Source organism: Erithacus rubecula (genome assembly GCF_903797595.1).
Source record: "Erithacus rubecula genome assembly, chromosome: 19".
NCBI lineage: Eukaryota > Metazoa > Chordata > Aves > Passeriformes > Muscicapidae > Erithacus > Erithacus rubecula.
The window spans coordinates 2,930,338-2,958,251 of NC_136671.1; the positions used below are offsets into that span (position 1 = coordinate 2,930,338).

A 27,914-nucleotide genomic window follows, 5' to 3' on the forward strand; every position below is an offset into this window, starting at 1 on the left:
AACTAGAAATCAAGCCACCCCCTGAAAAACAAACTGTGCAAAATCCAGAGCAGATGGAGAGGCCCTTATGCTTTGTTGCTGGCATCCCAAAATAACTTTATAGTTACACCCCTATAAGGGAACCCCCCTGCCATCTGCTCCTGCAAGCATTGCACTACTATAGGGTGGGGGAGCTCAGGGTGCAAACAGGCACAGGGGTCATAAATTCTGGTAAACAATTCCTGGTAATTCTCAGTGTGTCCCCAAATACTGGTAATTACCATCACTTCACTTACCATGAGACTCTGCAATGTAATACTTGTTCCTCTTTCCTTGCTGTTGGCATACATGGGCTTTCCAAGCCTTAAATATCAAATTAAGGAGTAAATGCCTGAAAAATGAAAGAGGTGCCATGCAGTAAAACATGAAAACAAGCAATGAAAACATTGCTCTTGGCCCAGATGTACCATGGATAGAATTTGCTCACTGCTATTAATAACTCCTTCAGAAGATTTCTCACACACACCCCAATGGGAAGTCATTTCACTCACCTGTAATGGTTATCTGCTCTGAGGCTGAGCTTTTCTCTGCAAACTGTCCACTGCTCCTTCCACTCTCCAAAAGTTTTTTGAAGAATCTTCTGATCATAAAAACATCTAAACAGTTGAAAGATTTGGACAGGAGAAACATCATGTACGTTTCCAGAGTGACCACAAAGCAGTTTTAATGATTACACCACCTCTTCTCCAGGCTTGCCTGATTAGCCTAACAATATCTAATTGCATTTAAAACCACTAACCCACTGTGGCACTTTATTTGAAGCATCTGAAGTACTGCAAGAAGCAATCATTTTACTGACTGTAAATACTTCACATAAAGACAAGGAATAAAAGACAGATGTTGTTAACTTGTCAAACATCAGAGTACCAGCTGACTATTCACATCTTTTATCCTCAGTTCTGTTTTACTCTAACAACCAGAACAGTAGATAACAACACATGTATTTTCCTTTCTAATTTTGTTCTTTGCTATTTTATTACAAAGTATTATATATATATAAATGAATAAATACAAAAGCTACATCAGATTTTATAATGTTTTGATGTTTTTATCATGTAACAACACCAGAATTAGGCTGAGAATACCTAGAGGTGTTTCAGTGAAACATATCAATCCTCTCACAAGTTGCAATTCACAGCCACCTACCCCAAGCCAAGCTGCTAAGTCATTCCAAGCACTCATGCAGAAAAGGAAAAAAAGAAATTAACTATATGTTATTTTTTGCACTTGGTGCATTAATGGTATTGCACATGCATTAACAGGTATTACAAATTAAAGCTGTGGAGAACTGAGGACTTTTAAATCTAGAAAGGCAATTCATTATTGCTTGTGCTCCTTGATGGTCTTTATAAAGTCTATTTCCCCTAAAAAATAAATTCATCATTTTGCTTAATTGATAGATAGCCAAAGTAGTGCCAATTCAGTAGATGGGACAAGATGAATGGAGAGGTTCACAGGACAACTTCCATTTACCAACAAAGGCAGAAACAGAATCTATTTGATACAGAAAAATAAAGGTGAATGACTAAGGACCTGATCTTATTCCAAATGCAAGTCTTCCCACTGGGAATTGCTTCAGTTCCCAAGGGTGTGGTCAAGCAAGAATGAACATGCAAATTAATGCAAAACAAGAAATGAATATCAAAGCATGGGGTTTCAGTAGCTCACAGAACACTCACAACACTCAGAGCAGAAAGGAATTATCTGCCACAGGTATTTCCAAGTCAGACAGATACCAAACATATACACATATACATTAATAACAACCGTGCAAACAGCAATATTAACTGAATTTCATAGTAAGAGTTGGACTCAATGATCCATGTGGGTCCTTTCCAACTCAGAACAGCCAGTGAAATCTCTATCACCACAACTTTGGGAATAGTTACATTTAAAGCAGGTATGCCAATCACATTTATATGCACATAATGTTCAACTTTATCAAAACATTAATCCTGTGAGTTTGGTTAATAAAAGTTCTACCATGATTATGAAAAACAAACAAAAAAAGCAAAAGCAAGAAAGAAAGAAAATCTCCAAGTGATCTAAAAATACATCCAAATATTTTCTTGGCAGGCAGTACTCTCTTAGCCCAATGGTTTACTGCTAAGCCATTAAAAAAAAATAAAAAAGCAACAACAACCAAAACAGAAAGAAAGAGAGAGAGAAAGAGAGAGAGAAAGAGAGAAAGAGAGAAAGAGAGAAAGAGAGAAAGAGAGAAAGAGAGAAAGAGAGAAAGAAACCAAAAATACTTCTGATTTTACTTACCTGGCTTTGGAAGGGAGAACTTGTCCAAATGTAATTTTTGCCCACAGATAGAAAAACTTCCTCACTAGATACCTGGAATACAAGGAAAGGTTAGTTGCCTTTGTACTCCTCTTCTGCAAACTCTCAGGCAGCAGTGAAAATAGAAATTTTTATTCTAGTTTCAGTAATAAAAGTGTCTAGTTTTCAGAGATCAATGCATATATGAAATATTTAGACCCTGAAATTAGTACCTGCATCAGAGCAATTCATAAAGCATAAAGTGGCACAAGCATCATTGCAAAATTTGAATTGGGGTGTACTTCTTTAGGAATGCTGGGTAGCCAAAATGCCTTTCAAGCAGTCTTTTTCCAGCCAGTGACACTACTGAGCAAGGGGCTGGCTGGCTGGGGGCCTCTCTGAGCTTTCAGTGTGGTAACATCACTGTTTCCCCCAAGTCAACCAGCTGAGTCAACAATATTTGAGCTAATCTAATCTAATGGCCCTTCCTGAAACCAGCAGACCTTCCTTCTTCCCACCTCCCCTCAGCAGTTCCACATCTCCACAAGTTTCTCCCAACACCAGCTTAGCTCACTAATGTGTTACTGTGACACTCTTTTTTTCTCAATGGATTTCAGAGTTAACTGGCACAGGAGGGCCCCAAGAAGCACCAAAGGCTTCACAAGGCAATTAGGTAAGGCACACAGCCAGGAGGGGGAGGCCTCCTTCTTCCAGCAGGTCTGAGCTGCTCAGCAAAGGATGGGCTTTTAATCTCTACACAATTACATCCCACCTTTGCCAAGATTCTTTCAACAAACAAAAGAAGCAAGTAAAAAACAGTAGAAGATGGCAAGAAGAAATCATTACACCTAGCAGTGTATCAAAGAATATTGTTAAATAGCCATTTTTTAATTTGTCTTTGAAAATAAAAATACATGGAATCTGACTGTCAATCCTTGTCCTCAAGTTACCACAATGCATCTTCAGAACTGTCTGCCATGGCCATGGACTAAAACTTCTGCTGTAACCTGCACTGGTACTACTAAACCCAGACATTTTTAGGTCTGATCCCCTGGTCCATTTAGTGAAAAATGTTTTGTACTTATCACCTGCTTTTGAATTTTTTTAACATTCTTCTTTGGCTCGGGGTATACCCATCTTGACCTGGCTTGTCATGATCCATGTCCTGGAATTCATGTGCTGGAGGCTGGGGAGCAACAGATTGTTCAGCTGCATGAACTTGATGCTCAGGTGGTTGCTGGATTTCATGCATCATCAGGGATTTTGATTTTTGGGGAAAATTCTACCACCTGCAAAGAAGTGGCATTATTTCAATAGCTTGGTCTGTAGCAAAGATATTTATAAAAATACAGAACATGACAGCTACAAAATGCTAAAACATTTATTGTTCCTTTATCAGGTATTTTTCAATATCTGGAATTTTAAACTTCCCCCAACACAACCAGGAAGGTTCATTTCAGTGCAATCATGTCACAGACAACTCTTTTCTCCTTTAAAGCTGAAATGAATAAATCTTTCAAATGTATTTGTGTGTGCACACCGGGTGTCTTGACAAAGAAGCTTTGACTGTGGTTTTCTGCCTTTTAGTCTCAAACATATCAAGGTATTCTGTATACTGCTGATAAATTTTCTTGAGCACTAGTGAACTGAAGTGAGAACTTTCAATTTTAATATAAAATGTTCTTTTACAAGCTCTTTCCTAGTTTTGTTCACAATTTTACTGTGTTTCTCCTTAAAACAGAAACAAACTGAAAATCTCTTCCTGTTTTTTACATATTCACCATTAAAAAACAAAATCAGACACATTTTTGCATCACACAGTTTACTTTCACATGTAGTTCTAATCTGAAAAATAACAAGTGTGTTTCTATGAATTCTAAATATTTTTTCTTGGAAGTTTTCTGAAAACAAGGATAAAAAAAACCCTATGCAGATAAAACTTGCTGCACCGGTTCCATTGAAGCTTCTTTCCCAAAACAAACACTGCCACCACCCTGAAAATTTGCACATTAGAACCACAAACACATTCTTAAGAGGCAACAGAAGAGGATAACCTGAAATCTCACCCTTATAATCTCCTGAACTGAGCTAGGAAAAACATGGATGCAGCCAGAAAAAAAATGTTGTTTTCACAAAGTGACTGGAACAATGCAAGTTTCAAAAGTTCAGCTGAATAACCACTATTAACAACAAATCACCGGGAGGAAACACTGTATTTTTGACTTGTTCCAGCAGGTAATGGAAGAAAATGAGACCTATATTTTGTGTGAGAAATTCTTGTTCTATAAAACTTTATCTAAATGTTTTCTCAAACAAGTAGGCCCTGTCCAGCAGACAAAAGAATTCTGTTCACATCAAGATGTGCAGTTAAGGCAACTCTATGCACTTTTGAAGAGGAGTTTCAGGCACTTCAAAATTGATGCAAAACAGTTTTCAGCACAAATTCTTGTACACACCTCTAAGATGTCATAAATATAAAAAAAATACAGCTGAGGTCTTTAACATAGTAGCTTCTTATTACTGTTTCCCTGCTCCCGAATTTCTCAATTTCACTAGTCTCAAGTCTGCAGTACAAATGCACTCCCTCCTCTGCAATGTTGTTTATTAACTTTGGACAAAGCATAAATTGGTGCCTGTTACTTGTGATGATTCCATCACGTGGATCTATGCTAAATGCAGTCTGTATCATAAAAATGACATGACTTCCACTCGAACAGCACAATGCAATTCCAGATGTTTAACATGAAAAGCATCTGTGTCTCACTCAGCAACACAGTGCTGGCTTAATCTAATGGTAATAAAGTTATAACCATTTGAATCCTATGGCAGCAATTCTGCCCACTTAAACAAAAATGTGCTAGAAAGGTGCTGTAAAAAGTAAACTACTCCAAGCTACGTGTCACTAGTTAAAAATAAATTAATAACCAAGGGTGACACCATCAGCAGCTGACTCCTTTTCACCCGTTTTTTCCTTTTAATACTATATTCCTCTCCTTCTCAAGCACTTAGAAATGAAGAAAACCATGAGTTCCATCTAGCTCCAGCGAGAACTTCTCTATGCATGGAACCCTGCGACTTCCCAAGGGACCGGGAAGAGATGGATTCTGTGAAAGCAGAAGCCAGGCATCTCCTTTTAATGAGATCCAAAGGGGATTTTTCTATAAGCATTGGTTAGGGTATGATAGAAAACAAAACAAAAAAACACAAACAAACAAACAAAAACGAAACAAATTAAAAAAAATACCCTCAAGATTTTTCTGGAGATTTACTGCACGAGATTCCTTTCAGTAGGTAATTATACCCTGAACGCCTCCTGTGTTTATGGACAAACGCTGGAGACCCACACGACGCTGCTCCACAACCCCGCCGTGAGGGACCGCGGCAGCCGCCCCCGCCCCGCTGAGGGGGCCACGCATCCCGGCACCGGCACCGGCACACGGGACGGGCGGGCAGCAGCGGGGAAAGCACTGCAAAGGGGAGAGCACTGAAACAGGGAGAGCAAGGGAGGGTGGGACCAGCGGCGACTGAGGCGGCCCCGCCATGAGGGGCGGGCGGACAGCGCCCCCGTGCGGCGGGGCGGGCCCGAGCGCTGTGCCGCCCCCGGGAACGGCCCCGGTGTGACCGGGATTTACCGAGCACAGGCACGGTGTGACCGGGATTTACTGATCCACAAGCACGGACCGACCCACACAGGGAAAGCGGCTAAATGGCCGTGGCAAGGAGCTGTTGCCGCACTTGGGGAAAAAACAGTCTTCTGCCACTTCGGTGCCACTGGGTATTTTGCTGTGAGCATCAAGTAACAGGCACCTTTGGGAGCCAAAATGCCTGTTTCAGCTCACAACAGCCATGTGCACGGAGGTGACAGTGAAACACAGCATAAAGTTCAGGCCTTCTCAAAGCCTACAGCATCTCACAGTAACTACTCAGCTCGACGCTGGTGACCCACTGGTTGCTATGGAGTCTCCCCGTGTATTTGTTTGGAAAGTACTTGTTGGCTTCAAGAGACTTGGCAATAGTTACAGTGCTGTCTCAGTAATAATGCAGCACGTTGTCACGAAAAATAGTGAGAATTTTTATTTCTCGTATATTTCTCTCATTCTGTAGGTAACCAGATTTTAATTCTGGTATTCAACTTCATTAGAGATCAGGGAAGAGAACACTTTATTCATCAGATCCTACACGAAATTCGTTGTTCCTACACAGACCTCTCTGCCCAAGGCGTTTGGAAACCCTGCGGCAGAATGGATGCAAGTGCTGGTGACAGAGCTGAGGAAAAACGGAGCAAGCGATCTCGCTCAATAAATTCCTTAAAAACTGACACTGAAAACAATATCTCCTGCTTATTAGCAAACACTGAAAAACTTTTCCTGTGCCTCCGAATAAGCTGCTCCGCTCACCGGACCAACCCGCTGTCCTACGGGAATGTCGACCCCAGTTTGACAGGAGCCCGGTGCGGGTTGAGAACAGCTGGGCTCTGCGCTCACACCGCGGGGCTGGGCAGCGGCGCAGGCCCGGCCGCAGCGCCCCTCAGCCCTCAGCGGGAGCCGGGCCGCGCTCGGCGGGACGAGGAGGCGGCTCTGGGGAGCCCCCGAGCCCGCCAGCGACGGCGGCGAACGCGCGCCAGGGGCCGAGGGGCAGCGCCCGCCGAGCGTGCCCCCGGCCGCGATCGCTCCGCCGCTTCCCGCCCTCCCCTCGTCCCGCGCTCCCCCTGAGGCGACAAGGGGACAGCGCCGGGACAGGGACGGGCCGATCCCGCCGCCGCCCCGCACATGGCGCGCACCGCATCCCGCCGGCGGCCGCCTCCCCCGCAGGGCTGCCCGCCCAGACTGCCTGCAGGCCCTCATCGAGCCCCGCGCCTCTCCTCACCCACCGCACCGCTCGCAGGGTGAGACGCCGGTTCCGCGGGCGGCGGGGAACGGGGACACACGGCGGGAGCGCGGCCGCCGCCGTCAGCGCCTCCCGCCGCCGATTCGCGGTCAGGCGGCGGGCGGGGGAGCCCCCGGCGCGCGCGCCCGACGCGCCTGCGCGCGGGACGTTAAATGGGTGCGGAGCGGGCGGCGCGAGGCCCCGGCTACGGCGGCTGAGCGGAGGCGGCGCCGGGCGGAGCGGGAGCTGTGGCGGCGGCGCGCGGGGCTGCGCGGGGCGGCCGGGGCTGGGGGGGCGGCGGCGGTGGCGGTAGCGCCGGCCCGGGGCGCGTGCGGCCCCTCGGTGGGGGCGGGCGGGGGAGAAGTGGGGCCGGCGGCCGGAGCAGGAAACGCCGCGGGCGGCGGTGAGGCCTTGAGCGGAGCGGAGCGGCGCGGGACACCCGCCGGTGAGTGCGGCCGGGCGGGGATCCGCTGAGTCACCTGCCCCGCTGCCGCCGTTCCCCCCCCCGCGGCTCCGGCGCCTCGGGACGGCGCCCGGGCCGCGCTGCCCCCGCGCCGTGAGGCGAGCGGCGCCCGACCCCTGCGGGCCCGCGGGGGGTGCGGGTGCGGGTCCCGGGGCCGCGCGGCCCGGCCGTGCCCGCAGAGCGATATCCCTTGTGCGGGACCCTGGGGCCCGGGAGGGCGGCCGCGCCGCCGGAGCCGCTCGCAGCCTTCAGCGAGAGCCGCCTGGCTGGGCCGGGGGAAGGGGCAGGGTTGGGAGGGGACAGGCGCTGTTGGGGAGCGCGCGTCTACTTTGCTGTGCCCAAGTGTTAAACTGACTCGGGCTGGAAAGAAAATGCGCCCTGTAGAAAGGTGCGTCTTAAAATCTGACGGGTTGATTTTGTTTTAATTAGCTCCGCGGTCAAAGGCTTTGAAGTAACCATGGATAAAAGAGGAGGTGCAACAGAAACTGAAAATGGCGATGCTTTCCTGGAGCTGAACAGAACTACAACTAAATACCCACATCGTTACACGAAGGTCAGCTCCCTCTCCTTTCCTCTCGGAGTTGTGCGTGGAACTCTTGGTCGCAGGAGTAGAGTGGGAAGGGGCAGCTCCTGTGAGAGGGAAACAGTGAGGTGAAAACTGAAAAGCCTTTGCCTGGATTAGGATTTGCAAGGTGGTATCAAATGAGCCGCTTGTTAAATGCAATGTAGTTGTGCAATCTTGTCCTCGATATGCTGTTGGTTCCCACCACCTTATTTTAATATCTGAGCACCCAACAGCATGTGCTGAGAGATTATTGGAGAGACTGAAGTATGTTGTTCTACCAGCTATCTCAAGCACTTTGTAATTCTGCTTTCAGCAGTGTTCTTTTAAGAAGTTGACCAGAAAGGTTTCCTTGCAGTAGATGTCATTTCCTAGGAAGGTGCAGCACACTAGATCTTATCAAGATCTCTCATATGTTTACTGGATGCTTTTTATAACCTTAGAATTGCTCATATTTGATTGCTGGAAGCTTATGACTCCAATCAATGCTTAGCGTTAAAACATTCACACAGGTGCTTTTGTTTAACTGTGATGCCTAAATATGAGTGGAAGAAGAGCTGAATAACTTGCAACTAGAAATATTGTTCCAGTACTAAGTGAGTTTGATATGCTGTGGGGTTTAGCATTCAAATTTTGTTTGTGGTTTTGCTACCTCTGTTGAAAAATGCCTTTGGAAAGATTCTGTAATCATGGTTGGTTTTCCCATGGCTACAGGCTGTGGGAACAGGTGGTCATTGCTTTGTGAAAAGCTGTTAAGATACTTTGCAGCAAATGGCCTGAAGTGTGGAACAGGGTGAGACAGTTTACTGTTGCTGGCTGTGTTATCTTTCTTGAGGAATTTGGAGCTGTTGGCTTTTTAGTAGGTTGTTTTTTAAAGGGAAAAAAAATTATCATTGTGGCTCTGTTCTGTTGAGATAATAGAGCTCTGGCTTATTTTAAGTAGACATCAACAATAAACCACGTACTTCAGAATTGGCAAAATTTCTTGGGAATAGTACAGCTTTCTAAATCTTTCTAAGCTTTTAGAAAAGATGTGCAGTTAACTTCTGAAGATGCAAAGTGTACTGTTATTGAGACCTAGTTAGTCAGTTAATTGCTAAGTGAAAGAGAGGAGCTGTTTTTAAAGCTCCTCTGCTGAAAACGTGGCCTCTATTCTCTTTCAGTTTTGCCTGGCTCTTCTTGTGTAGTAACTGAATGCAGTTGCAATTTCTGCTCTGCTTTTTAGGACAGTGTTCAGCCCATGCTGGTGCTGAATGTTTACTGAAACCAATGCATTTGTAACTTCAGTTTTGTTAATTCAGTACCTATAGTTTCTGACCAGGATCAAGTTACAGAACTAGTTCCAGAAGGTGCCTAGTCTTGTATATCAGTTGGTTTCCAAGGAGCCTAAATCAAGAAATACCAGAAATCAGTCTGTGTTAAAATACTTTTCATCATATGGTTTCTCTGCATTTTACAGCTGAGATATTTTAAGGTGGTGAAGTAATCAATATTGCAGGGCATTTTAATGTGTTCCAGTTTCCTACTAATTAGGGATTGAGGCAGCACTGTTTTGGGGTATAGGCTGCTGATTTGGAAAGGTGTCTGATTTCCTTTAATGGTTTATATTCACTTACTACCACTAGGAGAACATTTGGCTCATAAATAGTTCTAAGCTGTTTGCTTATAACTGTTTAATAACAGCTAAGCACACTTTTCCCCCCTAGCCTGCTTAGAATGTGTGTGAATTAAACATAAAACCCCACAAGTGGAAGTGCCAGCATTTATCTCCTCTGTTACAGGAGTGCTGTACAGTTTAAGCTGTGTCTTTTCTAGTTCTTGGGAAACTATTCCTCCAAGGGTGCACAGCTAGTGAAAGGCAAGAAACAATTCAAATTTTCCTTACTTGAGTGGAAGAATTGTGATAGGATGTGAGTGAGAGCCTGTGGACTCCCTCTCGTGGCCAGCAGAACAAGCCATTCCCAGTCTGGTGATGGACAGGCTGTTAATACTTGTAGTATCTGCATCAGGCTCTGATTGTATTACAACACTGATGTTCCTCAGAGATTAAGGTTTATTTTGGGAAGCTGTGGGCAGGGAGGCCAGGCTCCATTTAATGGAGCTCTTTTTGCTGAGGTCTCATACAGGGTGATGCTTGGGGTGGGGGGGGATGTTAAGGTTTTGTTCAGCTGTCAAATTGCCATATAGAACAAGTGTCAAACTCACATAGTGAACTGATTTTGATCACATGGGGGAAATGATGTAAAAGTTCTGAAGGATATTGTATTTTATGAGGGGGGAAGACGAAGGATTTTTCAGTCTGGCTGACTTACGGTGTCTGCTGTTAGGGTTTCTTTATCCTTCCAACTGTTGCCCTCTGATCTCTGCAGAGTTCTGAGTCAGTTCAGTACAGCTGAGAGTGAGGCAGGTTGAAGAAAGGGCATCTTGGGGGAATGAGTGAGGGTTAATAGAAATGTGCATCTTAACTGTAGCAGAGTTAATGTTGGTTTAAAGCATTGATGGTCACACCATTAATAATGCTTTCTGAATGTAGCAAACTGTAGTGAGGCTGCACTGGTTGCCAGTCAAGTGACTGACTGCTCAGGATATGCAGTGGTAAACTGAGGGCTGTTCAAAGCTGGCAGAAAGTGGGAAAGCAAGTTATTCAGCATTGATTTGGTGTTGGGTGGAATGGGTAATTGTGTAACATTATGATATCTTGGAGTTGGTGATGGTCAGAAATGGCAAGCTTGTCTAGAATTTCCATATCTACACCAGTAACTGCACTTGTGCTAATGCTTTTTTTTACCTGCTGAGCCTTATATAGCATTAACCACAGCAATTTTGATTCTTTCTTGAGAACTCATCAGTGCTGGCATCCATGATGCCTGTGTTGCTTATAAGCTGAACTGTCCAGGAAAGTGAACACATAAACATTTATGGTGTGAACAGCCTTGGAGTGTTTATGAGAGCTAAACCTGGCCTAGTAAGGCTTAGTGCTTTAAGTAAGGATTTGGTCAGTGGCCGCTGGTAGAACTGCTGAAATATAAACTTTCAATGCTATGTTTCACAGGATATGAAACAACATATTGGGAAACCTGGGCTGTTGTTGGAATTAATTGAACAGGCAGTCTGGAATAGACAGTTTGAGTCACTTGTCTGTGTATAAATTGAAATTCATGGTCTTGATATTTAATTTTTTTTTCTTAGGAGGAACTGCTGGATATTAAAGAGCGTCCCTACTCTAAGAAAAGACCTTCTTGTCTTTCTGAAAAATATGACAGGTATTTTCTTGATTATACAAAGCTATATAAATTTATTTCAAAATAAAAGTTTAAATTGCAAAAACCACTTAGCTAAGAAGTGCTCTTATGTTGGGAGGTGTATGTGCCACAAAGTTCAGACTGCTCCAGAGTCCAGTTTTCAGAAGTGCTAATCTTCTAGGAAAGGCTCAGTGCTCTTGCCAGGGATTTTGTTCTTTGAACAGAGATTATTTTCTGCTGGATCTCATAACTTCACACAACACAAATCTTAGAGATTTGCAGGAAAAAATACTAAGAGTGTCAATGGGTGTGTAGCACAGACTGGGTCAGGCTGTAACAAGCTGCCTTGCTTATTGGATTACTCTCCCATGTTGTTACTGCACCTCAGTAGAAAAAGGAGGTGAGTGTTCTTGGCTGGTGTTGTTAAGTTTATTAAGCAGCAGTTTCTTTACTATTCAGATGAATTTATTGTACAAGTGTGAGATTAAGGTAAATTACCCAAATGGTTAAGAGCAGCACCACATGATCTACTTGAATTGTATTTCAATGTCCCAGACAAGCTTCACCAATAGCTAGTCTTCTAAAATCTGATACTGGGTTTTATACTTCTTTGCTGTTACAGAAGAGATCTAAGTCCTATGTGTGAAATAATACACCATGATAAGGCAGATTTAGAAGTTGAGTATAAGAGATAATTCACTTGTACAAGTTGCTAACCAGTGAATTCTAGGTTTTTGGCAGCAGCATTGTGATGTATTTATTAGACTACAAGATAGCAAACAAAACAATCCTGCAATTTTATTTTCCTAGTGATGGTGTCTGGGATCCAGAGAAGTGGCATGCATCTTTATATCCAACTTCAGGAAGAACTTCACCAGTGGAAAGCTTTAAAAAAGACTTGGATTCAGATCGGACTTCTCTTATGCGTAGGATAGTAGGTGAGTGTGTTCTACAGCACGTTGCTCAAAACTGAACCTGGGCTGTTGGCAAAACCTTTCTGTTGGGGTAACACAAAGGAGAGTAAGCAAAGTCTATGAAAATTGGTTGACTGCATAGGATAAGTCAGAGAAATCATGGTTGTTCCAACTAGACTAATAGTGGGTTTTCTGGTGACTGTTACCTGAAACAAACCTGGGCAACAGTCACTTATATGCTCCTATTCTTGCCGTGTAATACTGAATACATATGAAAAATGCAAATGCTGGGACAATTTCCCTGTGGCTCAGGGCTGGGTACTTAGAAGGTCTATAGTGGGAAAGCAGGGACTTCCTAGGAGACCGCAGTAGTTCCTCAATACCCAGCTGTAAATTTTGTTTGCACTTCCTGTGGTCTCAGCTAGATCAGCTTCACAGAAATAAATCATGAGTGTTTTCCTTTAAAAGCCCTGGGATAGGAGCAAGGCTATGCAACAGAAGGCTGCTATATAGACATCTCACTCGTCTTTACTAATAAATGAAATTTAGTGCTTTTTGTGTGGTCTTTGACTTGCAGATCCAAGAGAGCGAGTGAAAGAAGATGACCTGGATGTAGTGCTGAGTCCCCAGCGGCGCAGCTTTGGAGGTGGCTGCCATGTGACAGCCTCTGTCAGCTCCCGGCGGGCAGGGAGCCCCCTGGAGAAGGACAGCGACGGGGTCCGCGTGATCGGCGGCCGCAGGATCGGCAGCGGCAGGATCATCTCCTCCAGGAACTTCGACAAGGACCATCGGGGCGGGGACTCCAGGGATGTGAGAGACCGCGATCGTGACAGGGACTACAAAGATAAACGCTTCAGGGTTTGTTCCTTCTTTTCATGATTGTGTGTTAAATCAGGGGCTAAAAGCACCAGGTGAGCTGCATACAGCAGTTAAGTGTTCTGTGCAAGCAGCCCTTTTATTCTTAGGGTGTGAAGGGTGAGCACTTGGTGCTTCAACACTTAGTTACATTCTTTCAGAGAGCTCCACAGGGATGCATGTAATACTGTTTATCAGCCAAATTCTCTCTATGGCTGACCTTTATCAGCAAGAGGTTCAAAAGTCTAATAGTTCATTTGTAGTTCTTGATCTGATAGTTGTCCACAAGCATTGTGTGTAACTCTCAGCAAATGGGAGCTTTCCAGCTTTCAGGCTTTTTTTAATAGCAACTACTAACTTTCAGGCTGCAAAACTGAGTTTATACAAGCAGTTGCAGATGGATAGCTTTTGGTGTCAGGAAGAAGAAATTCAGCTGTGTAGCTTAAAATTTAAAAGCTTACAGAGCATTTACAGGGAGACTGTATATGCATTTAAAAATACCCAGAACTGGTGTGAAAGGTGGAAGTTGGGGAAGAATCTTCTGAAGCAGCATCTTATTAATGCTAATGTTTTTAATATCCCACTTCAGAGGGAATTTGGTGACAGCAAACGTGTATTTGGGGAGCGAAGAAGGAATGATTCCTACACTGAAGAGGAACCTGAGTGGTTCTCTGCTGGCCCTACTAGTCAGTCTGAAACCATTGAGCTCACAGGCTTTGATGATAAAATTTTGGAGGAAGATCACAAAGGGAGAAAGCGCACGAGGCGACGCACAGCCTCACTGAAAGAAGGTAAGGGCAAATTTCACCAAAGCTCTGCTTGTCTGCTAGTTTGCAGCTTGCTGGGTGTAGAGGTGATTTACAGGTCCAGACAAGTGTAAATGAAAACTTTTATCTTAAACTTGCATAGCTTTTGGTCATCCTGAAGCACAAGATGTAATGCTTATAATGGTATTTGTAATCTGAAAAATCAGTTAGGTGATAAATTACCTTCCCCCCCCCCTCCCCCCCCAAACAGAAGCAGGATTGAGAGGCTAGGAGAAAACTTTGCATGGATGCTGAATGATACCAGAGGTTGATAGGTTATTCTAAAGGTCCTGTTCATTTCTGTATCCTGCTGGATGCTGAAGGCTCTGTTTAAGATAAGGTAATGCTCGGAGGTACCTGAAATAGGATTTTATTCCTTATGGTAATGCTAACATTAGAAGCACTGATCTGGGCATACAGGAGCCAGTAACATAGCTTTAAACTGAATTAGGAGCCTTGAATTTGTGTGCAGTCATTGGATTATTACAAAAGAAAAAGGTTGTAGTATAGCAAGAGAGAAGATGATTTTTTTAATGCTAGAAATTCTGCAGGTGGACAACAGAACTGGATTGTAGTGCAGTTCCAAGCACAGGAAATTGTAGCCATGCCACAACTTTTTTGCAGTGCCCTGTGCAAGCTTGCTGAGAAGTCTTTCAAGTGAGAAGTGGCTTGGTCCTGATGGAGGAGAAGCAGTATTTGTTATATGTTGTCTCTTAAGAACCCATATCAAGAAGGCAGGAGCTGCCAAAGGATTCTTGATGGAAAAACAGCAGCTGTTGACTTTCTGCAACAGCTGTATGTGCTTGGTGTGTCATAACAGCCCAGGCTGATCAGGATGCAGTTGTTTGTGCACAGTCCAATGACAGCTCTTATTTTTTTGGAGCTAGATAATCTTACCAGACTAGAAGCTCTGCTAGGAGTTGTAGTGGGTGCAGTTTTCTCTTGCAGGAGCCAGCACAGAGTAATTGATGAGCTATCAGCTGGGGGCTGGGTTCCTTTGGGCCTGTGCTTCTAATCCCTGGGCAAGTGCATTGGCTGTCAGGCACTTTCTGACAGGAAATAGTCAGGTTTAGTGATTCAGCAGTCACTTGGTTTTCTTTTTAAGGCATAGAATGCAATGGTGGAGTGGCAGAAGAAGATGAAGTGCAAACTGTCCTTGCCAATGAAGCTCCAGCAGATCAAGAAGTTCCTAGAGAAGCCGTTTTACAAGAACCAGCTCCAGGAGAGTTTGACTTCAATGAGTTCTTTAACTTGGATAAAAGTGTTCCTGGCCTGGCTTCAGTGAGTTTTCTGGGTTTTAGGGCTGGGTATATTCATGAGAAGCATTTTTGCTGCAGCTGCATTCTCTGAAAGCTAAAATTTCTTGCTTTGTTCTTTTATGAAGTGTGTAAGTTTAAGATGAATTTGCAGAGATTTAGCTTTGGAGTGTTATCCCTTGGGCTGGCTCTATCTCCAAAGTGTGTGTTTGAGGCAAACTAGCTGACTGTTTTTCCTTTCTTTTGGTCACTACTTGAAACTGGCATTATTCAATTGACTTTCTGAATGGATCTTCTTTGGAGTTATTAAAGATGTGTTCAGAAAAGATTCACTGGACAAATTTAGTCTAGCTGAAGACAACCTTTTCTATCCAAGTCTGGGAGTTGCAGCAAACAGATCTTGTGTGCAGACTTCTGGCAAGCAGTGAGCCTGGAGACACTAGTGGTAATGTGCCTGAAAGGATGTATTGTTGAAAGGGTTTGGATCTTTATTACTTGAACCTTTGAGATTAATTAATGTTTTAGAATTATTGCTTCTGTGTTGGATAACCACAGCCTACCAATTTACTCAGAATACAAGAATTGTGTTTTGACTGCAAATAAACATAGCTGGCATGGTTTAGAAATATTGAGATTTAAAAAAAATTGATTTCTGACTTGATCTTTAATGTGGGCAAGCTGCTTGCATTAGAAAAGGGTCATCATGTGGTGCCAGTAATTTGACAAAATAGGTGGAGGAGAGTTCATTCTCCCTATAGAAGTTGTAATTGGTTTCTTTAGACCTGATAATCTGATTTTCAGCATATGTGCTAGATGGTGACTCCTTTCAAAAGCAGGGAGTTCCCAAGTGAAAATAGCTGCTGATGAAACAGATGTGGAGATGTTATAACTTGTCATAAAAGTGAGTTTCTTTATACTGGTGATATGTCTGTGACAAATGCTATCTTAGGTTTGTACCTTTCTTGTCTTAATTATTCTAGTATGTTAGCATTCAAACAATCCAAACCAAATGGAGCAATAGTATATTTTTCTCTGTTGTAAATAGTGTTGTGAGTACTCCTTGTTTCAGAAAAAAACCCCCACAATTTTTCTGAGAGGAAGAAGCTGCCCTTCCTTTTGTCCAAAAGAAAACATGCCTGAAACTGCATCTGTGCCTGTTGAGCCAGTCTTTAACTGGGTACTGTTTGCAGGATAGGAGAAGCTTTAGTTTGAGTTATACTTTTATAATGCACAGGTTTTTAAATACCTGGGCTACTTTTGACACTTCCACTTTAAACTGGTGTAGTTAATGGTCTTTGGGTGCTCTGATTGTGCTTTTTCAGTTAGTTTTACTGTGAGTATTTGGTGTCAGTTAGAGATGTACACTGGGTTATGTTAACTGACTGCAGGAGAAAAGCAGATCCAAGTTTTGAAACTCTGGTAGCAGTATCTAGTTGTCTGTAGCAGAAGAATCTTGCTTGCACAATAAGCTTCTCAAGGATGTTACTGATCTTGCTTATGTTAAGATTTTCTTTTTCTCCCTCCCCTAGATGATAGAGGATGTTCTTGGGGAAGGTTCAGTGTCTGCCAGCAGGTTCAGCAGGTGGTTCTCTAATCCCAGTCGTTCTGGAAGTCGGTCAAGCAGCTTGAGATCTACCCCCCATGAGGAGCTGGAGAGGCTAGCAGGTAAGGCTGCAGGACAATGCAGGCTCAGGTAGCCTCCTTCCACATTCTTTCTTACTCATTCAATAAGGAGATGGCAGATAAGGCTTTAGGACCAGGAATTCTCCCACAGTTTAAGCACTGGGCATTCTTTGGAAGCTCTTAGAGCAAGCAGCTGTAAGTTCTTTTTCAATAAATGATTTTGTCAGTGCTTCCTGATGACTTTCCAGCTGATCTTGGGCAAGGGGTGTGAGGCATAACTTTGCAGTGACTTGCTGAAGTTGGTTGCCAGTGTATGTTCATCTTGAGCCATTGGGTTGGTAAACTGATGTCGCAGTGCTCCTGGTTTTGCTGTTTCAGGTCTAGAGCAAGCCATTCTCTCCCCTGGCCAGAACTCTGGAAACTACTTTGCTCCCATTCCATTGGAAGACCACTCTGAAAACAAAGTGGACATCCTAGAAATGCTACAGAAAGCCAAAGTGGACTTAAAACCTCTTCTCTCAAGTCTTTCAGCCAACAAGGAAAAGCTTAGAGAGAGCAGTAAGTGCCTCTTCAGCTATTGTCAAGTTCTTGTGATGCAGTATCTCCCAGCAAGAGGCTTGATATTCTGGAAACCTCAACTGCCAAATCCAGGAGCAGGCAGTGTTATAGATTTACTTACAGTACTGAAAACTTAGTATTCAGCAGTTCTCAATTGTGCCAGTATCATCACTGACTCTTTTCATCTTAACGATAGGATGACATCAGGGCTTTATCAGGCTGCTTTAGTGGCCAGAAACAATTATAAGACGATGCAAGTCTTGATCTGAGTTTCCAGCTTTGTGTATGGCATTTGCATAAGTTTTTCATACTAGTGACTGGTAATGTCAGCTCTGAAACTGTGGCATTTAAACTCTGGTTTTACCAAAAGCTGACAAGTCATCCTTGAGTGTGTCTATAATGGATCACATTGATCCAATCACATTAAGTGCCAATATCCAAGAAGTTGAATAGTGGCTTGAGAATGCGATTTTTAATTTTTTTTTTTCAAGGGTGCCTCCAGCTTAGGGATTTGCATGTCTGGGCCCATAGCATGCATGGAGTGTACAAAATGCATGTGTTCTGTGAAATCTTGAGATCTAATTCCAAATGTGTTTCTCTGTGGCAAGCAGCATGTATTGCCATGTAAACTGCACTGAAGAAAAAGTGATGTCCCTCTGATTAGTGTGAAGCAGCTTGGAAGGAAAGCATCTAAGCACTGCAAATATTCTTAAGCATCCAGTCTGGGAGTAGGAAGTGTTGGCTAACATGTGGAGAACTTCCTTTATTTCACTTAAAAAAGACTTGTAGTTCTATTTCTGTTCTGCTTAGTCTGACTTTCCTTCTAAAAACTTTTTCAACTTTGATCCTCACAAACCAAGGATGAAGGAACAAAAATCTGTGGGGAAGCTTTCATTCACTTAAAATTACCTGATATGGGGCTCTGCATTCCCATAAAATGCTGTACAGCTCTTCAAGTATTGTGGAGTTTCCAGGTCAATTCCTCTCCACCAACAACATATTTGCTCATGTTCCATGCTGCATGTCTGCATCATTGCTTCTTTTCTCCACCTTCTTGCCCAAATTTCCAGTAAATCTTATTTCTTTGGGCCAACATCTGCAACCCATGGCATGCTTCTGTCTCTTCTTTCTTTTCTTTTAAGGTGTCATGCCTTGTAATGTGTGTTAGCTGGTCCATAAAGCATGTTTAGCCTTGATGTCAGGTGTTTATGTATGTGTATATATATGCATATACAGGAAAAACTACTGCTAAGAGCAGTAACCTGATGCTGGTTATTCCAGTGAAATCTTTCTATAAGAGGCTTTAATTTCTGAGAAAAAAAATATACTTCAAACTTTATGTACACTGAGCTTAAGTGTGTAACTGAGTCTCTATCTAGATTTTTCAGGTATGTATTCTTTCTGCTTAGAATAGCTTGACATGGCTTGCACTGTGGCTGTAAAACCATCTGGTCTCTTGGAGAAAGTGAAAAAGAACCAACTCAGTTGTCACATAAATATTCTCTGTTAAATGCAGGCAAAGTTGTAAAATGTAGTGACAATGTTTCTTGCAGGATAAATGAAAGTGAGAATTTAATAGCTGGAACCTAAACAGGTTCTTGTGGAGTCTTACATGGCAGTAGTTGTGCATTTCAGTTCTCTGAATTTTGATATGTTAAGATGTCAGTCTAAACACAGGTCAGTCATGATTTGACAGGTAGTATCAGTATCAAAAAATAAGTTTTTGGCTGTTCCTAATTTTCAAGCAATTTCTGTTCAACACCTGCACAAGAATTATTAGCTCACTTGAGAACATAAATGTTGTTTACCAGTATTCTTCTTGTATTTCTCAGCACATTCAGGAGTTGTACTTTCAGTGGAGGAAGTTGAAGCTGGGCTAAAAGGTCTGAAAGTGGATCAGGAGGGGAAAATTGCCACTCCCTTTATGGCTGAGCAAATGGAAGAAGCCCTGAATGTCAGTGGCTCCAGACAGATGAAGAAGGATGGGGACATGACTGCGTTTAACAAACTGGTCAGCAGCATGAAGGCAAGCGGGACTCTGCCTTCCCAGCCCAAAGTCAATGTAAGTGGCAGCCAGTGGCTCTGGTGACCTGTGCTGACAGAGGGCTAACCCCAACCCTTTCCTTAAGCCCAGATGTTTTTAGTGACCTTTGTTTAGCAGAGGTATGTCAGTGAACAATCTGTTATTTTGCACTTGACTTTTAACATCACTTGTACTAAGATGTAACAGAAGTGAGTACTTGTTAGCTGGAAGATTAATATTAAACAGCAGATGACAGTAAGGTTTAGACTGCAAGGGATTCTAAGATGAAATTTCATCCTGTCACTAACTGCCTAAACAGTATGCTTGACCCAGAAGCTGTCAGTAAATATTTCTGGCACCAGCAGATACTTCTAGCAACTGAGTAGGTCTAAAGCATGTGTTTTCCCTGCCAAACTATGCCCAAGGACTTTTAGATTCATCCCACTTCCATGGAAGATAGTGAAGAAGATAAATTTGCCCTGTGAAGAGTTTGCAGATTGATCTCAGGCTTAAAACAAGACTTTTACTTCTGGGTGTCTCCTTACATTAATGTGCAATTTTGATGCACAGAAGAATATCTGAAATTATTTCTTTAATGTACAAACACTTTTCTGTTTGTTTCAGTTAACCAGTGGCTCAGTATTCCATCTCCAGTTTACACAATTACATAAATTCATATATTTGATCCATATTTTAATGAGGCACAGTGAGCTGCCTTATGCAATCTAGCACAGGGCATTTTTCTTAGGGGAGATCTGTGAGCCAGCTCAGCTCTTAACTTTGCTGAGATTTTATTTGGCTGATGCATAAACTACATTCTGACAGAACAGATAAAATTTTGTCACTGAGACAAATGTAGGTAGTCTCTTAATGAGCTTGGTTGTATCTATATCTAATTTACAGTATTTTCATTTTCTTAGCAGAGCCTTGAAAGCCACTTAATGTCACCTCCAGAGATGTCAGGCCAGCCTCTGTCAAAGAATATTCTGCAGGTATTCTTACTGGGGGGAGGGAAGTACTTAAAAGCATATCTCCAATGGGAAAACAAAAATTATTTGAAAATAAGGCATTTAAGGCAATTATGGGATCAGCAGTCAGACAAAATATTATACAGAAGAAAGAGCCAGGGACTAGATCAGTTTAGCTGAAAATTTGTCGTCATGTTATTTCCTGTAATTACATCTTGAAAATGAAAAGCTTTGAGTGCCTGGTTGTGGGCACAGCAGGATTGGTGTCTCTGGTTGCACAAGTCCCCTTTGTCTCTAAATTGCTATAAATAGGGCAGCCTGTAGTGTAGTAAAATGAGCACATTTGTGTAAATTGGTCATATTTTGCATGTTCTTTCTTCACTTATTCTTAGGAACTTCTTGGCCCACCCATTAGCAGACCTGCTTCATCGAATGTCCTGAGTGGGCTGATGGGGGGATTGGAGCCTGCAGCCTCCCTGCTGACACAGAGAGCCCCCTCCCCACCCCTGCCCCCTGTGTTCCCTGCACGAGCTGCTTCTGCAGACTACCTGCGCCATAGAATATCTTCACCCATTGGTGAGACTGATTGCAAAGTGGGCCTTTATTACTTAAGGGTTTTTTGAAGACTGCCTTTACAGAATTATAAAAACTTCCTGACACTTGGGCAGCTGGGGCAGTGTCTGCCTTTTCAGTGCAAAGTGTCCTTTCACTTACTGATGTTAAATTTATCACGCAGACCTCACAGTGAGTTCTGATGTGGAATAATGTGCTCAGCTACTGTGTAAGAATAACTTTCAAGGACTACTTAACCATTTGTATTACAAGTTACTACCCGTAGCAGCCTTTGTAGCTCTCCAGCTGTGTGACAAGGAAGAGATGTAGCTCTATGTGGATTTAAGGGGTGAACTGAGAATCTTCACAAAGAATCCTTGATTCGCGTAGCATTGTTTTAGTTTGAGTTATGTATTGAAAGAAACTGTTGCTACTTTTAAATACAACTTTTAAATATTCTTTAGGTTTTGGACAAGGTTCTCAGCAATTGCTTGGTGATCCATTTCCAGGTGTAAGGAAGCCCATGAGCCCAGTTGCTGCACAGGTTAGATTATGTGCTTTTTGCTTATGTATTTGCATCTCTTTGTGTTCTGTGGTCTAGAACTAACTTGTGGGAACACTTAGCTGTTGCATCCAGATGTTTGTGCTTTAAGTTTACTGAGTGTGAGGATGCAAAGTCTAATTTAGTACAGTCTCAAAACCTCATTGCAATTTGGCCCATCTTAGAGTACCTCAAGTACAAGATTTTTTTGAAATTTCTATTGCCTGTTAATAAAATACCGACTGTTAGTGGGTAGATGTTGGTGAAGGCATTAATAGCTACAGCAGTAAATCTTTAATATCTTAAAAAAAACCCAAAGAAATACAGGCTTTGACTTGTGTGTTTTTTATGCAACTCTACCTCAGATGAGTCCCCTGGAGATCCAGCAAGCTGCATTAGAGGGACTGGCACTCCCACATGACTTGGCCATACATGCAGCAAATTTCTATCAGCATGGCTTTGGGAAACCACAAATGGACAAAAGCAGAGATGGCTACAGAAACAGGTGAGCACCTGGCTGCAAAATTTAAGGGGTATTCTGTTAACTGATTTTTAATGTGGGTATTGTCTTTCTGTAAATATTAGCCTGGGTCACTCAGGATTGCATTGGTTCTTGGCAGTGCTGCCTTTGATTCTGTGCCAAGAGCAGAGCCTCTTTTGACTCCCTGTCCCTTCACAGGCAGCAGCGAGTGACTAAATCCCCTGCCCCAGGACACAGAGGGAATGCATCTTCTCCAGCCCCTGCAGCATCCATCACGAGCATGGTCAGTACCTGATGTTCAGTGGTGTAAAAGTGTCTGCAGGAACCAGGTTATAGCAATGCTAATTGATGAGAAAAAGGGAGGCCATCATATTCATGTTGTATCTGTGGCCATGTGATACAGGAATTGAGTTTCCCTTCATGCTTAACTGAAGGTCTTCACATTGGAAAAAAGCATTTTCTGACTACTGTCTTATCTAAAACTGAAGAAATACCATTAATGTTACCTTGACTTCATGTTCTGAAACTATATGAAGGTGATTATGAAAACTCAAGCCATTGTATTTTGGTGCTTAAATTTTCAGAAAACAAGTGGCTGAAAGTCATGAGATGCTTCACTGGTGTTTGGGTATGAAGTGTTTGACCTAAGTGTCTGTGGGTTGAAATAATGCCTAGGAGTTTCAGGGTCACTTTGAAAATGAGTAAAATCTCAAAGCCAAGCTGCCTCTCTGCCTTCAGTACTATGTAGAATGCAACTTTGATCTAAATTTCCCAATTAGTCAAGTACTTGCAGCTCAGGATTGACACAGACTATCACCTGCCAAATGAAACAAGTAATACAAGTTTATATTCCAAATGAGTGACTTCCACAGGTGCTATGGAACTCTGAATAGGGAAAAAACCCAAATGAGGCAATTGTTCTCTGCAGAACAATCAGCCCTGAGTTAATGCAGATGAAGCAGTTCTACAGGAATTTGTGGCCCTTCTCTTCTGGTCAATAGAAAGAAGAAACAACTGTAACTTACACTGCAGCTCAGCTATTTTGTTTCAAGCCTGTTAAGGTACATTTAACTGAGAACAGCTGCAGATTTTGATACTGGATTTGCAAAAAAGCCTAAAGAGAAATGCTGAAACTATAGAATAAAGCTATGAAATGAGGTGAAGTAAAATCATGGGCACACAGCAGCTGATTGAAAAAAGCTTTAAATGGAAAGGATGTGCTAGAATTGGTGTCCACCCACAACTGAGATACTGTGGCCTGGATAACCAGCACTGGGTGAGGCTTTGGTTCTTACTGTGTTCTCTGCAGCTGTCTCCTTCCTTCACACCTACCTCGGTGATACGCAAGATGTACGAGAGCAAGGAGAAAAGCAAAGAGGATCCAGTTTCTGGGAAAATGAAAATCAGTGATGTTAAAGATGAAAATCAGAGACCAAATGAAGGTATTGTAATGGCTTTAAAATACTACAAACAAAAGGGATTTGGAATAGACTCAGATTGTCTCAGCACAAAACATACCCAGACTACCTTTAGACATTGCTGATCTGTGGAGATGAGGAGGGTGTGGAAGTGAGGGGGGGCCTATGGGAGGGAGGGGTCAGAGCTATGGAGGGGATACACTTCCAAGTGCACTCTTCCAGTAGTGCTGGGGCTTAATCCCTATTTCCTATTAATTTCTGAGCAACACTAAGAGGGCTGGACTCTTTGCAACTTTTCTTGATGAACAAACACGGTGACAATAATGCTTCTACAGCTCTCTACACCAGTAATTGAAAACTTAAGAGTTGTCTTGAAACAAGCTGAGACCAGCTAAGCTCTTCAATGTAGCAGATCAGGGAAGCATTTTGTCACCCAAACTGATGTAAGAGGCTATTAAAAGGAAATGCTCAACACCAGTTGCCTGACCCAGTCAGACTGACATGGCCAGTGGCCAAGGCATTGTGCTTCAGTGCTGGTAGCTGCAGAGGCAGCTTGCAGTTCATGGTAGCAGTCCAACTGAAATGCCTCCAGTGTAGTAGTTGATGCCAAGGTATTTTAGGATTTGTCTAACTCATCTGGATGGTCCGTGCAAGTAGCTTCTGGAGGTGCTTTAGTGTTCCAAATCTTGCTAAGATGTCAGATGTAGAAGGCTGCTAACCCCTAAACACAACTAAACTGAAAAACCACCTTTGGCCAGCCTTCTGGCATAACTCCAATTTACAATCTTATCTAGGGAGGATCTCTTGTACCTCATATCACCTCTGGCACTGACTCATCCATGCTGCCAGTTCAAAATTCCTAAGAAAAAGGAAAAAAAATAAGAATTGAAAGTGGAGTTAGTGCTGATTCTGATTTGAATTTCCTATAATGGGATTTCTGTGGAACATATTCCTTCTCATTACTCTTCTGAAATAATCTGGCCAGAAGCATCTAGAAAAAAGATGCTTGCTATTAAATATATACAACTACAGTTCAGCTAGCTCTGGAATCTTAACTATAAAATCCAGTGATTGAGCTTTAATTTTCATTAGGTGCAATCTCTAGCTGTGGACTGTAATAGCTGTATTCAATTCTAGCTACAGATAACCTACTGTCTAGTTCTGTGGAGAATGCAGATCAAGGAACTTTGCCCACCTTAGGTACCAAACTACCTGCACTGCAACGCTCTGCATGTTCCACACCTCTTACCCAAGCAAATCGTTGCACCAAAGAGCAAGACTACAGGCCCAAATCAGCTGGTAGGAAGACTCCTACAATGGCCTCCCCAGTACCAGGAGGCCCTTTCCTTCGTCCTGTTCATCAAGTACCCCTTGTTCCCCATGTACCACTTGTACGACCTGCTCATCAACTGCACCCAGGATTGGTCCAGAGAATGATGGCACAGGGGGTCCATCCGCAACATCTTCCTCTGCTGCAAGCAGGTAATCCATGCTCCTTTTCCTGTTCATGCATGTTCTCTTTGAGACTGACTTTGTGTTATTCCTAAAACAAACTCATGCTACCGGTAGTCTTTATTATAGCAGATCTTCCTTTTAAAATCAGACAAATTCCAACCCATCTAAATGCATATATTTTGTTTTGCATTAAGTTCTTGTCCTTATCAGGTAAGAATTTTTCTTGCTCATGTTTAACAGGTATGCTTCCTCCTGGAGTGGACCTGTCTCACTTGCAGGGAATATCTGCTCCCATCCTTGGCCAGCCTTTTTATCCACTACCAACAGCAAGCCATCACATCTTAAATCCACGCTCGGGGACACCTTTGCAGCTTGCCATGATGCAACAGCAGCTACAACGATCAGGTAGGCTGAGACAGGCAGGAGGAGGAGTGTGAGTTCTAGAAGGCTACTTTCTGGTGTTGAGTACCCTGTGCTAGCAGAAAGCTACTTTAATTTAGTTATTCATGGTCACTAACCTTGTGTGGGTCTCAAGGTGGTTCGGGCCACTGCAGGCTGTTATGCCAGAACAAAGTCCAAGTGAAGTGTTTGGTTTTAGAACATGTGTTGCTACTGACAGATCTGACTCTTGCAGCATGTGTGCAGGCTTTCAGCCTTCCTGGGCCACAGGCCCCATCCACCTTCTCCAGGGAAATGCCATTTGATCCTGGTCTTCCCTTCAAACCTGTGTGACACCGTGTCTGGAACTGGCAGTGTCAGGCCATTTATGGGAGTACTAATGAAAATAAACACGTGGTGCCTGGACTTCCTGGGGCTCATAGAATGAATAAAAGCCACATTCAGCTCACATGCCTTACCAGGTGATAGCTCGAGGGCAAATCTGTGCTGGGTATTACTCCACCTCTAATGGCTTTACATTTCACAGGCTCTGGAGCACAGGGATCACCTGCTGGTGCACAAACAGCCCCTCAAAACGTGCTGCCTCGGACTGGATTATCTCACGGGCACACACAGCTTGACCATCGCCCCAGCCAGAGAAGTGGCTCTCCCATTGGCCTTGCAAAATGGTTTGGTTCAGATGTTTTGCAGCAGCCTCTTCCATCCATGCCATCCAAAGTCATCAGTGTAGATGAACTGGAATACCGGCAGTGAACAGTGACCACTGGGTGGAACACTTGTGATTCTTTAGACTGGATGAAAATGTCCATAGTCAGGACTTCACCTCTGTTTGGTTTTTTGAGGCTTTTATTTTTAGCACTCTGTGCAAAATTTCCTTTTGAGAGACTAAAGCACATGGCACCTGTCCTGGTCTCATGTCTGCATCAAGACTAAAGGATCCATTATGGCTTGGATAGTGAAGCCTGAAGAAATTTAGATGCACGACAAAGCCAGTTTAATCCTGGAAGTGTCTATTTTTTTTTTGTTTGTTTTTGTAACATATGTGAATGAAGTGCTGATATTCTCTAGTGTAGAGGTAGCAGCTATGGATTCCTTCTGCAGAAAACTACATGTATAGACCCTTCTGTACAGACTTGTGTATAAACAATCTTTTGTACATACACACCTAGAATAGCCTTTTTGAATCTATACAGCTGTACATAAGAGTAGCTGGTAACAGTTGAGCTTTAGTTGTGCCTATGGTTTGGACCTTTCTCCATTGTACGTGTGGGACTTTCTTTAAGATTAAAGTTGCATATCCTAAGTGTGAGTGAACAGGATGAAGTTGCTTTGCCTTTTCTTGCTGCTCATCTCCTCTAGGTCTCCCTCTCACATTTTTCTGTCACTGTGCACTCAGTGTAGCTAAAGTGTCAAAGTAAAAGCCCACATCTTGCTGTCTATGTAACCAAGGTCTGATTCCCTGTGACTCTTGCCACCTAAAGAGAGAATTGTTTAGTCTTTGAAAGCCTTGAGGATGGGACCTGGTGCAGTCATGATAAAGCCAGATGTTCAGTCTGTAGGTACCTACTGGTTGTTGCTCTTTCAAGAGGGCTGGTGCTGGTTCTTATTTAGCTGCAGTATTTTCCTTGTTTTAATCTTTCAAGCCAGTTACTAAAGGTCATCAAAATGGAGCCTTGGAATCCTCACCCTTCAACTCCTCAGTCATAGCTGTGGATATTCTGTACTGCCTTCAGTGCTGTTCATAGAAGGGAGTCCCAAGAACTGTCCTCAATCTAGTGTGCATCTGGTGATGCCATTACTGTGAAACTTGCCTTTGGAGTCTTATTCTGTGGCTTGAAAGGGGGAGGATGGGGTAGTTTTGTGATCTTACTGTGTATATTTGGTTTTAAAATACTATGTTCCTTTTAAGCCTGTTTCACTTCCCTAAACAGTTAAATGTTCTCTTCCATCCTTCTGCATGGTTCTTCACTTCACTCCCTCACTTGTGTTGAGTCTAGTACTGCTGTCATGTCCTCTACCTAGCTTAGGCCTTTGTGCTCTTTTAAGAGGTGAAAGTAAAACCAGAACTCTCACAGACTTGCTCTTTCTTAGGTCTCACTGAAAGCAAAACCAGCAGCAGGAAAAAAAAAAAATCACTTGTCTGTATTATAACCTTTGCCAGCGTGCTGTGGTGGGTTTGTTTCAGTCCAGCAGAGACAGAGTTGTATGGAAATAGCAAGCTGAAATCTCCAACATGGAAGCTGTTGGAGGTCACCCATACTTCTAGTGGTTGTTCCCAAAACAATCCCTTTAAAACATGCAATCAATCACCAGCTTGTCCTTGTAAGATTTTCATACTTTTTTAACTTGACACTTTCCCAGTAACATTCTGTAAATAAAGTTGATTCTACCAGCTCTCTGTATCAATTGCTCTTGTACTAAATTGTCAGAACATTGATTTTATTTTTATTTTTTTTAAAGCACTGTTCTTGTGGGTAAGAGGGAACAAGGGTTTGAGTTGAGATGCAGAAATCTTCAATTAGTCCAGGGGTTGGAGAGGGTCAGTCTGCTTTGATAAGAATAACTGGCCTCACTGATGACCCAGGATGGAATTGCTGCATTTAAATGTAATGGTTAAGTGTGAGGAAT

General features: G+C 43.1%; 2 protein-coding genes across 17 annotated transcripts in view; one reads left to right on the forward strand and one right to left on the reverse strand.

Annotated features, from left to right (window-relative positions):
* SFI1 (SFI1 centrin binding protein) overlaps positions 1 to 7,319 on the reverse strand; it is a 27,176-nt gene extending 19,857 nt beyond the window's left edge. For 3 of the 7 annotated variants that reach the window (XM_079322213.1, XM_079322212.1, XM_079322207.1), the window contains exons 1-5: positions 6,624 to 7,271; positions 3,393 to 3,593; positions 2,308 to 2,379; positions 531 to 635; positions 276 to 370 (exon numbers count right to left, since the gene is read on the reverse strand). In XM_079322213.1, coding sequence (XP_079178339.1) covers positions 276 to 370; positions 531 to 635; positions 2,308 to 2,379; positions 3,393 to 3,559 — 439 coding nt within the window. In that variant the 5' untranslated portion in view covers positions 3,560 to 3,593; positions 6,624 to 7,271. Of the gene's footprint in view, positions 1 to 275; positions 371 to 530; positions 636 to 2,307; positions 2,380 to 3,392; positions 3,594 to 5,548; positions 5,568 to 6,623 lie in introns of those variants that run through there. The other 4 variants (XM_079322210.1, XM_079322209.1, XM_079322208.1 and 1 more) reach the window with 4 other exon arrangements.
* Positions 7,320 to 7,465: 146 nt separating this feature from the next.
* On the forward strand, positions 7,466 to 26,605 carry EIF4ENIF1 (eukaryotic translation initiation factor 4E nuclear import factor 1). Of its 10 annotated transcripts, none has more exons than XM_079322214.1 (19): positions 7,467 to 7,615; positions 8,063 to 8,186; positions 11,385 to 11,458; positions 12,248 to 12,375; positions 12,929 to 13,209; positions 13,796 to 13,997; positions 15,118 to 15,293; positions 16,798 to 16,933; positions 17,270 to 17,449; positions 19,282 to 19,511; positions 20,393 to 20,464; positions 20,833 to 21,016; positions 21,457 to 21,536; positions 21,899 to 22,038; positions 22,213 to 22,297; positions 23,324 to 23,456; positions 24,570 to 24,914; positions 25,128 to 25,292; positions 25,813 to 26,605. In XM_079322214.1, the coding sequence occupies exons 2-19, from the start codon at positions 8,091 to 8,093 to the stop codon at positions 26,037 to 26,039; spliced, it is 2,934 nt and encodes a 977-aa protein (XP_079178340.1). In that variant the 5' UTR covers positions 7,467 to 7,615; positions 8,063 to 8,090; the 3' UTR covers positions 26,040 to 26,605. The 10 variants fall into 10 exon arrangements, with proteins under 10 accessions (XP_079178346.1, XP_079178340.1, XP_079178349.1 ...); XM_079322223.1 differs by having other exon boundaries at positions 24,852 to 24,914; XM_079322217.1 differs by having other exon boundaries at positions 21,502 to 21,536.
* The last annotated feature ends 1,309 nt before the right edge of the window (positions 26,606 to 27,914 follow it).